We start from the raw sequence: 15,071 nt of genomic DNA, 5'->3' as shown, positions 1-15,071 counted from the left end.
GAGATACAGTAACTTTGCATTGCTTCAAAGACGAAAACATGGGAATTCAATTATTGGGGCACAAGCAAACATTGTGAGAATTTCCTCAAATCTTAGCAACCTTTTATAAGTATAACATTGATGAAATGTTTTACCATAAGTTTAAGGATAACCCTCGCTTCTCAGTGCAAAGCGGCAAAGGAATAGACCACCAAAGGATCTCAGACATGCAGCTGTCTGATTCAGCAACATACTATTGTGCAAATGCTTTTAACAACATGGTGCGCTTTGAAGATGAAGCCATTCTCATTGTAAGGTACAGAGAGAGTTCTTATTTTCAGAAAGTCTAAAATATGTATTTATAGATAAAGGGAGTAAAGCATAGCTAAATGAAAGCATCGCTAAATTAATGAATAGTTGTGATAACCAAATGTACTGCCTCTTTTAGAATTTTCATAATGAGATGATATCATGATTCCACACGTGAGGCAGGAATGTTCTGGTTCAGTTGAATTCAACTCTACCCTACGAGATCCAGAGCCTGATGGTTTCCTGTTCTACCTGATCATTTATTGCACGCACCTGGTGTTCCAGGTCAAAATCAGTCACTGATTAGAGGGGAACGATGAAAAAAGCTATGGAACTGACTTTAAGGTCCAGAGTTGAATTTGTGTTTCTAGATAATCAAAAGTGTTATTGACATGATGCTTCTTTTCAGGTTAAGAGTCCAACAGCAACCCAGTTTTACAGCAGCCTGTGTTTGTGTCAGTCAATCTGTCTGTAAACAATTGTTCTAAAAATTACTTGTGTCATGCACAAAGTAGATGTCCTAACCGACTTGCCAAAACTATAGTTTGTTAACAAGAAATTTGTGGCGTGGTTGAATAATGACTTTTAATGACTCCAACCTAAGTGTATGTAAACTTCCGACTTCAACTGTAATTGACATCTATCTTGCATAATATTAGTTTGAGGTCATTTTTGCCTGTTAAAATATCTGGTTAGCTTCATTATTACGATTTACATATTTCTACAGTAACTGATAGTTATAAAGTAAAATGTTTGCTTTGTTTATATCTTGTTTCGTCTTTATTGCCATTGTACTGGATGGAAGAGGGTTCAGTGAATGGGTAAGTCCCAAGTCCATACTAAGTCAATAGGGCTAACTGGATAGCTAGCTAGCCACAAAGAATTGGTCGCTACCCATGAAAAATGTACATATACCTTGCATAACATTAGTTATAGGTAATTTTCGCCTCTTTAACTATCTGGCAAGATAGATTATTACGAGTCACACATGTAGCTGATAATCGTTAAGTAAAACGTTTGCTTTGTGTAGATCTTGTTTCGTCAATTGTTGCCGTTGTCCTGGCTGGAAGAAGGTTCAGTGAATGGGGAGGTACAGTGTGAGGTAATACAGTAGGTGGAGTGCGAGTGCCTCTCAAATGTAATGTTTAATGCGTTCTCCACACTCTCGTCCTCACAAGAACATACTCAAGAGAACGTCCTAGGAGAATCCACTTGGAGCATGAGAGTGTGGAGCACAGTAGTATGCATATTGAGAAACACCCTATGCCTACCAGTTGATCGAATCACCTTTTACTCCATTGTTGAAGTGTTGTTCAAATGGGTAGACTCTTTCCACACACGATAATCTCTTCAACGATGATGTCACTGTGTATGATATTTCTATTTCTCAAACAAATGGGTGTTAAACCTTCATATTTCTGTTTATGTGCTTCCTAAAAAATACAAGAGGTATTTTAGTATTATTCACAGATACTTTGAGGCATCTATATCCAACACTGGAATGGTTGTATTTTGGATAATGGCTAATATATTTGAATAAGTAATGTTTTTTTGTGTCTAGATCATTTTTATGTCTGTGTCACAGTCCCAGCCAGCCCTTTGTCTATGTATCTGTCAAAGTTGGAGGCACAACAACTTTGCATTGTGTCAACTTCAACTGCATGTGATTTATTTTTCATCTACATCTCTGATCCATTTTCTTTTTTTGTATTTTACAGTTTGTGCATTTACTATGGACAACCAGGTCTGGTGATAGTAACTCATCTGGGAGGTAGTGTGACTCTCACTTGCTTTTGTCCATCTAGGTTGATGACCTATGTTGCTTGGTTCAATCAGGCTGTTGGACAAACGCCTTTACTCATGACATCATCACTTCACACCAATCAACATAGTTATTATACAACAACTTTATCAAGGACTTCCCTGGAAACTAAACACCTGAGTGTGAAGAGAGGATTTGACAGCTTTAACCTGACCATCTCCAAGACAGAGTCAGGGGACTCAGCTACATACTATTGTAGAGTGCTTTATTCGTGAATGACAATGAATTTAGAGAAGGAACTCTTTTAGCTGTCAAAGGTAACTTAAATGGCTTCTTTCATTTCGGCACATGCGAGTGTTCATAAAATGCTAAATTAATTAATCTAGCAGGAAAATAGTGCAATTATCTTACTCATTCTCTTGTCAGAGACTATTGGGTCAGACATGGCTCAGGAGAATCCCATCCAGTAATCAACTACACCCATCAGTGTGATCAATGTGAGAGGAGCCCTGAGGCTGGGTCTCCTATCTAGAGCTCTGTCTACAACCTCCCCAAGAGGAACCTCAGCCTCTCTGATGTTGGGACTTACTACTGTGCTGTGGCCTCATGTGGGGAGATGCTGTTTGGAAACTGGACCAAGCTGGAGATCAAGGATAGGTAATACATCTTACAGTTTTGTTTATATCTATTGTATAATCTACTGTGTAAAACTGTACACAGTACTACTTATTTAGATCACGTAAGAAAACATGCAATCATCTATATAGTTACTATACTTATATCCCCATATTTATTTTCACAGACAATGGAGCAGACTCTCTACGTTTGGTGTACTGCATAGGAGTAGCATTGGCTGTCTCTCTTATCCTGATCATTGTCCTGAATTGCATCATTTACAATACGAACAAGAGAGCATGTCTGCAGTGCAGAGGTAAGTGACGTATACTTTGAAGTTGCTCTTCTTTGATATCACCATTTACAGTTGTATCAGTAGTAAGGGGTTGTTACTCTCAAACAAGAGGTCCAGCCAGTCTCGTCTTTGGATACACGGGTAAGTAGAATTCCTTAAAAATGGTTCCAGTCTAATAACATCTAATATCTATACGTAGTTAGTAATATTCTCCTCCATTTTATCATTGTTATTCACAGGCCCGCGATGTAGACAGTCTCCATTATGTAGCTCTGAATCTGAGCAACAAGTAGAACAGGTCTAGAAGACAGAGAAGCAACATGGAGGAAGAGATGGTGTACTCTGGAATCAGACAGTAGAACAATAAAACAGACGTCAATTAAAATTCATGAGCTCTGAATTAACTTTATTAGCTTTGTTATTTTAACTGTAGCAACTAATAAATGAAATGCGTTGCTTCTCTGCCATTTCATATCGACTTGCTTGTGATAAGATGAATAAAGCTTTCAACAATAATCAAGACAAAGGAAGTTGAATGTTTTTATTTGGGCCATACTCAGGCATCTATACGTTGTAGTGTTGAAAATTGTTTTCTCCTCTCATGCCACTTATACACCCTCACACACCAAGCATTTACAGTTACTCTGTGGTCTGTGATGAACACAAGATGAGGATGTCTCTATGCTTTGTTAGGGCCTGCTGGCCTCAGGCACACAATACCTTTGTCTCTCTGCTCCTTTCACTCACTCTCTCTCTCTCTCTCTCTCTCTGTTTCTCTATTTCTGTGGTTTTCAGACAGATTTCTCAGAACTCTTAGTTCTCTCATACTGTAGGTCATACTACTTCCAATTCAAATTGACAATTTTTGCAACAATAAACAAACTATTTTGATGAGGCAGCTTATCTATACCAAGTCAACTGAAATCTGTGAGCTATGTATTATGTAAGCTGATGTAGAGATCAGTACAGTATTCTCAATCAAACACAAACTCTGATTTTAAGTGTGATGTTAGGCCACTAGAACCATGGACCTACTCAATAACAATATCATGGGAGGGCATTCTATCCATCTGTTCTACTGAGTGTAAATCCTGAATGAGAGATCACTAAAAGAAGACTACTGTATTGTGTTTGCTGTGTTTGTTATGGGTTTTTCGTAGATGTTTTTGGTGAGGTGAAGTGAAGTGACTGTGTGGTGATAGAAGCCCTAGAGGATGACAGTGTCATAGAGGCATGCTCCAAAAAGGTCACATTTGAGTCTCATAGACAGCAGCAGATGCAGTGATAAAGAATAAGGGAAACCATACTTTAAAAATGTGTGCTCAATTTGTACAAATCTGTACTAAACTTTGAGATTCTACCTTTTGGACAACTCTGTGACTCTGAACTGTACAAGATACATGTAAAGACAACAGTCGTGCCTGAATGAGGCGTCAACAAAAATGACGTGGTCCAGTTCGACCAATCATCTGTAACTCCATTGTTGAAGTGTTGTCTACATGGGTGGACTCTTTCCACTCAAGACCCAAGTTGTGAAGAGCTGACAACTTTAAAGATGATCGCACTGTGTCTGATATTTCCACTTCTCATAGAGATGGGTAAGTCAATATTTTATATTTCTCTGCTTATGTGATGTCCAAACTTGATTTGAAGAAACAAGGTATCCTATTATCGTTCTACAGACACTTTGACCATCCAAAGTTGTATTTAAGGTATGTAACAGCTAATATGTTTTTATGTTCTCTAATTCATGGGGTAGCTGGGACTGAATCCTCATCCATCAGTCAGGAGATTGGTCTCATGTCAGCCAACGTTGGAGACACAGTGGTTTTGCGTTGCTTCAAAGCAGGCGACATGGGAGTAATGTTCTCCTGGTACAAGCAAACTTTTGGAAATATTCCTCAGCTCATCTCGACCATGTATAAATATGACAGGAATGCAACATTTTACCAGGAGTTTAAGGATAATCTTCGCTTCTCAGTGGAAGGTGGCCAGGGAAAAAATTATCTAATGATCACAGACGTGGAACTCTCTGATTTAGGCACATACTATTGTGGAAGTGCTTATGGATACAAGGTAGAGTTTGTACATGGAGTCACTCTCATCATAAAAGGTAAAGAGAAAGTTATTATTATGATAAAAAAATATTAAATCTGAATTTACAGATATATAGTGTAAATATTATATATTCTCTTAATCAAACGTAATCTTGATTTAATACTTTTTCATTTACAACACTTGCTACAGAGATGTTCTAGAGAGATGAAATTGGTTTATTGGCCTTCTTGTCAGATTCAGGTACCAAAGAAATGCCAGTTATACATCAGCCTGTGTCTGAGTCGGTCCAGCCAGGAGACTCTGTGACTCTGAACTGTACAATACACACTGAGACCTGTGCAGGAGAACACAGTGTCTATTGGTTCAGACATGGCTCAGGAGAATCTCGTCCAGGAATCATTTACACGCATGGAGAAAGGAGTGGTCAGTGTGAAAATAGCACTGAAGCTGTGTCTCCTACACAGAGCTGTGTCTACAACCTCCCCAAGAGGAACCTTAGCCTCTCTGATTCTGGGACTTACTACTGTGCGGTGGCCTCATGTGGGGAGATACTGTTCGGGAATGGTACCAAGCTGGACATTGAGGGTAGGTTAAATAGCTTTGATTGTTGTTCATATCTCCTATACATATGGTTGCTATTCTGAGTTTCTTCTATTTCAGCAGGCGAGAGTATAGACCCTCTTCTCTTTGTATACTGCCTGGCCGTAGCATTGGCCTTTGCGTTCATCTTGATCATTCTCCTTGCTTGCATCATTTACAAGACGAAGAAGACAACATGTCTGCAGTGCAGTGGTAAGTGATTAAAAGTTGCTTTTCGTTGATGTCACCATCTCTAGATGTAGATAAACTGGAAGACGTGGCAGTATCTATAGTGTTTTGTGTCTTTTTTTCTCAGAACTGGTCTCTCAGACAAGAGATTCTACAATTTCCCGGTTAGATGCAGGGGTAAGAGGATTTTTTTTAAATGTTGCATGTCTTATACACATACACATTATTAGACTTGGCTTGCATTACCAAATTGTGCAAAATGTAATACACTTAATATCAACAAAACAATTTTGTTCTTCACAGAGCCAAGATGCAGACAGTCTCCATTACGTTGCTCTTTCTCTGAGCAACAAGAAGAACAGGTCTAGAAGACAGAGAGGAAACATGGAGGAAGAGACGGTGGTCATGTACTCTGGAATTAGACAGTAGTGTTACGTTTCAGGTATGACCCAGATGCAGACAGTGTCGAAGAAACAAAAGTTTATTTCTAATAGAGGGGCAGGCAAACGACAGGTCAAAGGCAGACAGGGGTCAGTAATCCAGAGAAGGTGCAACAGGTCCAGAACGGCAGGCAGGCTCAGGGTCAGGGCAGGCAGGGGTCAATAATCCAGTGCGGTAGGGCAGTGTATAAAACGGCAGGCAGGCTCAGGGTCAGGGTCAGGGCAGGCAGAAGGGTCAAAACCAGGAAGGACTAGGAAACAGGAGCAAGAAATAGACAGGAGCATGGGAACAAATGCTGGTAGGTTTCGTGAACAAAACGAACTGGCAACAGACAAACAGAGAACACAGGTATAAATACACAGGGGATAATGGGGAAGATGGGCGACATCTGGAGGGGGGTGGCGACAAGCACAAATACAGGTAAAACAGATCAGGGATTGACAAGTAGTACTGGATGAATGAAATACTTTCCCCTTCATACTAGTTAGCTTTTTAACTAGCTCTAGCTTCATTAGCTATTTCTATGAATGGATATGCTTAAAAAAGGTTATGACATCAGTTGTTAACGCTTTTTTTTATGTAATACAAAGTATGCATAATTTCATGCATTGCTTCTCTGTCAAACTTATTTTACATTTGATTTGCATTTGTCAAGAAAAATAAATAAATCATTTTCAACTGTTAAACCAAATGTATTTTAATAATTTGAACTCATGCATTCTGTTCACACTCCTCTCTGGTCATAGTGGAGGGTGTTACAGTGACTTTCCAATATTGGAAACTAACCTTTCATAGACCTTTAACCCAGGAAGACTGACCTGCAGCAACACACTGCACTCTACTTTTCCTCTCAGGGCCACCGTACTGTTCACACCCCTTAGTGCACCAATGGTCTCTACACACAGTGCTTACAATGTAAAGGTCAATGTCTTCACAGTTATGTGAAGTCAGGTAGTCCCTTGCATCATGTTACAGTAAAAAACGTAGGCCTCTTTCAACATAATTACTCATAGTGAAAGTGGCACAACAGCCCCCACCACAAAAGGAGGACAGGCCAGTTATAGTGTAGGAGGTTTTCTTCTTTGTTTTCTCTTTAAGACATAGGCCTACAGATTGCATGCCACACAAACCCTAACATACACAGCAAAATATTTACAGGTTTTCTGCGGTCTGCTGTGAAAAATACACAAGGCTGAGGCCATCTACACTTTGTTAAGGCCTGTTGGCCTTCTGCACAGGACCCTCTATGTCTCTCTCTGTGTGTCTTTCTCTCTCTGTCTCTCTGTGTGGTTTCAGCAGGATGTCTCAGTGGTGTCAGTCAGTTGTATCACATACTCTTTTGCTCTTCATTTGTTCTTTTTATCAACAATAGAATACTATTTTTATGAGGCAGCTAGTTCTCTATATATAGTCAACTGAAATCTGTGAAAAAACTAAATTAACTATTTATTAGGTAATTTGACCTAGAGATCTGAAGTCCGTAGTTAAACACAAACCGTGGTTTGAAGTGTGATGTAAAGTATCATCATCATCTGAAGAAAGAGCCTCCTTCTAATTATATAACGCGAGGGATTTTATCTGTCAATACATTAGAGAATAAATTGTTTCTCTGTATTACTAAGTGACTGTGTGGAAGTGATAGAGGCCCTAGAGGATGACAGTGTCATAACATGTGGCCAACCAGGTCCCAACTACTGGATCACAATGCCAAGAAAAACATTAAGTAAAGGATCCACTGCCTCTTGCTGTTGTGTCTCTTACTTTGGGTGGACAAGCCCTCTGTTGGCCAGCTGCAGTACATAGTATTGTAGACAGTATGAGCTGTAGTTAGACCTAATAAAGGACATATCAACAGTAGTGACATTGTTTAAAAAATAAAACTGAACATCCACATATTCAAACTTGCTATGTGATAAAGTTGTGCAACACAGAATCAAGCTGTACAACAACATAAGAGGACAGTGTTTGTTCCATTCGTGGCCTACTGGGCGGCCTATCGAGTGTTCAGCCAATCAAATTTGACCATCAAAAACAGACGGTTCCTGAGATGAACCAATCTCTCTTTTCTGTAGAGAGACTGCATTGTACACAGGTCAGTCTCATCCCTTGAAGGAGCATAAAAGATTCATAAGCTCCTCACTTTTCTGGAAAGCATGGAAGTAACATCTAGCTCAATTGACTAATGTTATACATGTTTACAATACAATTAAAGTGTTTACCATAGGCGTTTGGTAAATGTTTTAAATGCAGTAAATATAGTTGTTTTTTCAGTAGCATCTCAAACACCAGTTATTGTTAATCCCACGTCTTCTCAGAAAGCAAAGCTGGGCGACAATGTGACTATTGAACGCCACATGACAAGTGAGAACATAAACTACATGGTATGGTACAACATCAGTGCTTCAGTACATTGCTAAAACTTCTAAGTACCTGAGTGATGTGCTATTCACAATAAATCTGATGATGGGTGATTCACTGTGATGGCTGGCAAAAATACATTTCACCTCAATATTTCTGCCACAAAGAAAGAGGACATTGGGACCTACTGTAACATAGACACAGGGAGTCAGGAAGCAGGGGCAGTTAGTGAGTTTAATGATAATGAACATGCCACTGCCTGTCACCAAGGGAGTACTCCAAGGCTCGATCCTAGGCCCCACACTCTTCTCAAATAACATCAACAACATAGCTCATGCAGTAGGAAGCTCTCTCATCCATTTATATGCAATGATACAGTATGTACTCAGCTGGCCCCTCTCCAGATGTTGTGCTAAATGCTCTACAACAAAGCTTTCTTAGTGTCCAACAAGCTTTCTCTATCCTTAACCTTGTTCTGAACACCTCCAAAACAAAGGTCATGTGGTTTGGTAAGAAGAATGCCCCTCTCCCCACAGGTGTGATTACTACCTCTCAGGGTTTAAAGCTTGAGGTAGTCACCTCATACAAGTACTTGGGAGTATGGCTAGACGGTACACTGTCCTTCTCTCAGCACATATCAAAGCTGCAGGCTTAAGTTAAATCTAGACTTCGTTTCCTCCATAGTAATCACTCCTTTTTCACCCCAGCTGCCAAACTAACCCTGATTCAGATGACCATCCTACCCATGCTAGATTACGGAGACATCATTTATAGATCGGTAGGTAAGCAGCTAGATGTTCTTTACCATTCAGCCATCAGATTTGCCACCAATGCTCCTTATAGGACACATCACTGCACTCTATACTCCTCTGTAAACTGGTAATCTCTGTGTACCCGTCGCAAGACCCACTGGTTGATGCTAATTTATAAAACCCTCTTAGGCTTCACTCCCCCCTATCTGAGATATCTACTGCAGCCCTCATCCTCCATATACAACACCCGTTCTGCCAGTCACATTCTGTTAAAGGTCCCCAAAGCACACACATCCCTGGGTCGCTCGTCTTTTCAGTTCGCTGCAGCTAGCGACTGGAACGAGCTGCAACAAACACTCAAACTGGACTGTTTTATCTCAATCTCTTCATTCAAAGACTCAATCATGGACACTTTTACTGACAGTTGTGGCTGCTTTGTGTGATGTATTTTTGTCTCCACCTTCTTGCCCTTTGTGTTGTTGTCTGTGCCCAATAATGTTTGTACCATGATTGTGCTGCTACCATGTTGTGATCCTACCATGTTGTCATGTTGTGTTGCTACCATGCTGTGTTGTCAGGTGTTGCTGCATTGCTAAATTGTTGTCTTAGGTCTCTCTTTATGTAGTGTTGTCTCTCTTGTCGTGATGTGTGTTTTGTCCTATATTTATATTTTATTTATTTTTCATTTTTAATCCCAGCCCCCATCCCCGCAGGAGGCCTTTTGCCTTTTGGTAGGCTGTCATTGGAAATAAGAATTTGTTCTTAACTGACTTGCCTAGTTAAATAGTTAAATAAAAAAACTCAACAATTAAAATCAGCTGTAGAAGTTGAAAATCCCCAAAAACGTTGTAACCCCTTTATGGTGGTTGGGACTGGCTATGACCTGACAGCATCCATCTTCTTCTTATCCATCATGACTCCTTGCGGGCCGATCTGGTAACCCAAAAAGAAGACATCCTCCTGATGGAATTGGCACTTCTCCGCTCTGACGTACAGGTGGTTGGCCAGGAGGCGTTCCAGGACTACTTGTATGTGAGCGATGTGATTCTCCAAGGTAGATGTGTAGGCAAGGATGTCGTCAATATACACGACCACCTGGAATCCAAGCATGTCCCAGAACACCTCATTGACGAATGCCTGGAACACTGACGGGCTAATCCAAAAGGCATCACCCAGTACTCGTAGTGACCAGACATCGTACTGAAAGCAGATCAAATTGTAGACACTCCGCAGGTCTAACTTGGCAAAAAAACGGGCCCCGCAACCCTCCGTCTTTCTTGGTCACGAAGAAGGAGCGTGCCAAGGCAGGGGAGGTGGACGTATGAATTGAACCCTGCTCGAGAGCCTCCTGGATGTACTCCTACATAGTCTTAGTTTCAGCCACCAACAGAGCGTAGATGCGGAGACGCAGAGCCTGCAAGCATGTCCATAGCACTGTCCCAGGGGCGATAAGGAAGGAAAAACCTCCCGAAGATCCTGGTATACCTCCGGGATGTTGGCTGAAGGGCAACCACAGGACTCTCAACTGATGTGGAACCACAGGGAAGGGAAAGCAGGTCTTCCGACATTCGGGTGCCCAGTCAGTTATTTTTATGCTCGGCCATGAGATGGTGGGGTTATGATGTTGAAGCCATGGGAGGCCGAGGATCATCTTGTGCATGGGTGCATTGATGATGAGGAAGGGAAGGCTTTTTGATGTATGGATTCCACGGTAAGGGTGAGTGGCTCTGTGATGTGTGTGATTTTCCCAAATCCTAGGGGTTGACTATCAACCGCTTGAACCGGATAAGGAGAGAAGAGCAGGTATGAGGTGATGTTAAGGGAGGGGCGATGGTCTGTTCCAAAAAATTCCCCATGGCACTGGAGTCCACTAGAACTGTAAAAACAACACATGAAGTACAGCCACCCAGTGCAATTGATACTAGGAAAGGTTTGGCGGAAAGTGATGATGATGGAATACTCACGCCAGCCCAGGAGATGGATGATCACGTGGCTGTCCCTCTGCTCTTGTGGATCCCCGGTTAGAACATACCGGACACCGTTGGAGCTGGTGTCCCTCCTGTCCGCAATAAAGACAGAGCCCCAGCTGTCTATGGAGAGGCGTGGAGCCGCCACCTCCATGGGTTCAGGCTCTGACTCAGAATGGTCAACTGAGGAGGGAGTGAGGCGATTCAAGCGGTTGTACCGACGCTCCCGAAGCAGGTAATCAAGGCAGAGGGACATTGTGATGAGGGTGTCCAAGGATAGGTTGTCGTCTCGGCATGCCAACTCCGTCTGGACCTCTTCGCACAATCCTCTTCTGAATAGGGTGCGGAGCGCCGGCTCAGTCCATCCGCTGGATGCTGCCACTGTCTGAAAGGTGAGCGCCTACTCTGCAGTGGTCTGGCCATCCTGCCGTAGTTGGAGTAGGCGATCACCCCCCTCTCTGCCCTCAGGTGGATGGTCGAAGACCCCCCTGAACAGGACTATGAACCACTCATAGGAACCCAGCTCATCCTCTCCTCTCTCCAGACGGCCATGGCCCACTCCAACACCCATCTGGTCAGCAGAGAAATAACCGTGGCAACCTTGGACATCTCCGCGGTGGGGCTCACATCTGATGAGTAAAATAGAGGGAGCACTGGAGTAGGAAGCCATAGCATTTTGATGGAGTCTCATCATATTTGTCCGGGAGGGACAATACAGCATTGCTGACCAGGATGGACTGCTGGAAGGGCTGGGGTACTGTGGTAGAGAAATCTCCACTGTTTGTAGATGACGCGCCTTGAGTAATGTCGACTCGCTGCTGAACGCGGAGGACCTTATCCATAGCCGTTCCCAAATGAACCAGCTGGTCGTGGTGTTAACGAAGTATGTGTCCCTGGACGCCGACCATCTGGGATATGTCTTGATTAACTGCTGCTTCCATTTATTGAGGTAGTATTCTACCTTTTCTGTCACACTCAAAAGTTAAGAAAAAAATAAGACATGGTAGTATGCCTTTCAAATATTAAACAGGAAGAGGTTTCAAGTGTTTTAAATGTTTTGTCATTCGTCTTTTAGCGGGCACCCCTTCTCAGCAGAGCCAGTATGGGAATCCTCATGCCAACAGGTCAGACCAACAGGTTAGCAGAATTGCTGTATCAAGAGTGAGACTGGATAAGAGTATTAAATCAAAGTATTATAGCATTTGATTTGACCTAGAGTCTGAATTAAGTGAGTTTATGTTTCATCCCCTTAGCTCCAAGGTGAAAATGATGCCCTTAACTTTACTGCCCTGAAGTTCACTGACAATAATTATTCCAAGCCCAGGAGACAGAGGAGAGAACAGACAGAGTAAGAAACCATCTACTCTGGTTGACTCATCAAGACAGAATGTGACATGTAAGGGTCATCCAATCAGCATCATTCCAAGTTAAGCCCCACCCTTCCTCTGAACTCAAACTTGATCTTGACTGTTCCAGTTAGAACTGGCTGTTCTATACATTTCTCATTTGCTGTAGAATGCCATTGCAGGGGCATAGCATGCCTAATATAAATGTAAAATAACTCAGGTGCAGGGCATACTTGTCCAGCAATTGTTTCAGAAGTCTCAAATCCTCAGCAACGGCAACGGCTGAGGTTGACTGAGTGGATACATTTGTTTTTGTGGAAGCGTACAACAAAATGTATATAATGATTTAGCAAATGTCTGAAGTCTTCCTTATGATGATAATAGTTGTAACATGGAACTCTGTAACCCGCCCTTATGCTTGTGTGATATTTCAAATAACATGTTTTTATTTTCAAGTTTAATTACTTATTTGCACCAGGTAAAAAAGGTGCCAACCTCACCAGAGTTCACGTCCTCCTGAAAGCTTGAACTGCATTCTACAGACATGAAATGAGAAATACAATGTAAACCCCTGTGTATGTCAAAGAGGACATATGTACCAGTAGTCTCAGCCACTGACCCAAATGATGAAAAAATACAGACCAGTAACTCTGACATTACATCAGTTGAAGGGCTGCTCTAACTATGGTATGCCACAGGACACATGTTAGATTGTAGCTTTTATCAGATGTTTTATGCCTGTTCAGACAGCCAATAATATCACTCTGTTCAGAGTTTCCACCTACTTCATAATGATTAACCAATGAGTGTCATCATATAAAAGGTGCCTCGTTGTCAGACCAACACACTATACTGTGCAGAAAGGACATAAAATGTATGATTACAGTATCTTTTTGTTTTATGCCACTTTTGGTAAGTCATAAGTATTAATGTGGATCCTTTTACTTTTTTATATCATAGTCTTTTTGAATACATTTTAATGGCTATGTAGTCTGAATAATGATAATTATGTATAATTCTGTACTTTACCTTTGTTTTTGTTTTATTTAGTATGTTTTCTTCACAGGTTGTTCACTTAACAAGGATGTAATCCAACGAGACGGCTGTGATAGTTACACACCTGCGACAAACTGTATCTCTCACTTTGTCGATCAAATTCGATGATCAGTGTCACTTGGTTCAAGCAAACTGTTGGACAGAAGACTCTTCTCATGGCATCATAATTTTATCACACTCATAATATTTCTTATTCCAACAACCTTAACCTTAAGTAAGGACTTTACTGAGACTAAACGTTAGAGTGTGAAGAGTGGAGTTGACCATCTCCGAGACATGGACAGGCCTCATGTGAGGAGATACTGTTTGGGAACGGGACCAAGCTTTACATTGACCTTAAGTGATATTTCAAAATGTTTCTAATATTGTATGTCCGGTGAAGCAAAATGTCCTGAATCTCCTCTATCACTGTCTGTATTTCTACAGATGGTTGTAAGGAGGACCAGGTTCTCTTGGTGTACTGTCTGGGTGTAGCGTTGGCTCTTTGTGTCATCTTCATCATTGTCCTGGCTTGTGTTATGTATAAGATTACCAAGAAAACCTCTCTGCTGTCCAGAGGTAAGCGGTATCATTGTCCATAATATATGCTTAAACTGTTGGTGCAGTATACATTAAATGTTTTAGTAAAAAAAAAATGGGTTAATCCATTGTATACTGATGATGATCATGATGATGATGATGATTCCTTCATGTTTGTCTAAAAGGAAAGCATCCTCAGCCAAGTGGTCCGCTAGTCCCCAGTTCTCATAACCAGGTATTCAGACCTTATAGTGAACTATTCTGAGTATGCCTTTGATTAACTTTAAACTAATCCTTCTATCAAATTATCAGGTAATTTCCTGATGTCTTTGGAATTTGTTTAGCTATTTCTCTTAGGATCAAGAACATGATGACACAGTCACGTCGGTCCGTCACGCTGCTCTGAATGTCATCCACAAGAAGCCAAAGACCCAGAGACAGAGGAGCACCATGGAGAGAGACACGGTGTACTCTGGGGTGAGGTGCCAAAACATGGCCAAAACATAGATATACCTCCTTCAAGACTTTTTCTTTTACACACTGTGTTTTTATCACTATAATTGTGTTACAATTGCTTCTATTCTGTCCTTTTTACATTACTGTTGTGATACTGTTGTGCATTTTAGATTAAATAAAACATACATTCACTGTATTTTAGATGTATTGTCTGATTTTCAATCATATTCTTCAAGTTAAACTGTACGTACATACACCAACCAGAAGCCATGGATTTCAGGAAATTCCGCGATGCTCTCCGACGACCCATCAAACAGGCAAAGTGAAAATACAGGACTAAGAACGAATCGTACTACACCGGCTGCGACGCTCGTTGGATTTGGCAGGGCT

At 41.3% G+C, this 15,071-nt stretch overlaps 1 protein-coding gene across 1 annotated transcript; it reads left to right on the top strand.

Annotated features, from left to right (window-relative positions):
* The first annotated feature begins 257 nt into the window (after positions 1 to 257).
* Positions 258 to 14,732, top strand: LOC139561031 (uncharacterized). The gene is made up of 8 exons (XM_071377832.1): positions 258 to 290; positions 2,583 to 2,707; positions 4,491 to 4,558; positions 4,711 to 5,073; positions 5,253 to 5,603; positions 14,133 to 14,264; positions 14,411 to 14,460; positions 14,583 to 14,732. Exons 1-8 carry the CDS (start codon positions 258 to 260, stop codon positions 14,730 to 14,732), a joined length of 1,272 nt encoding a protein of 423 aa, XP_071233933.1.
* The last annotated feature ends 339 nt before the right edge of the window (positions 14,733 to 15,071 follow it).

The sequence above is a fragment of the Salvelinus alpinus genome, chromosome 31, assembly GCF_045679555.1.
Source record: "Salvelinus alpinus chromosome 31, SLU_Salpinus.1, whole genome shotgun sequence".
Classification (NCBI taxonomy): Eukaryota; Metazoa; Chordata; class Actinopteri; order Salmoniformes; family Salmonidae; genus Salvelinus; species Salvelinus alpinus.
The sequence above is the reverse complement of the archived record's forward strand: the minus strand, read 5'-3'. Positions and strand labels throughout refer to the sequence as shown.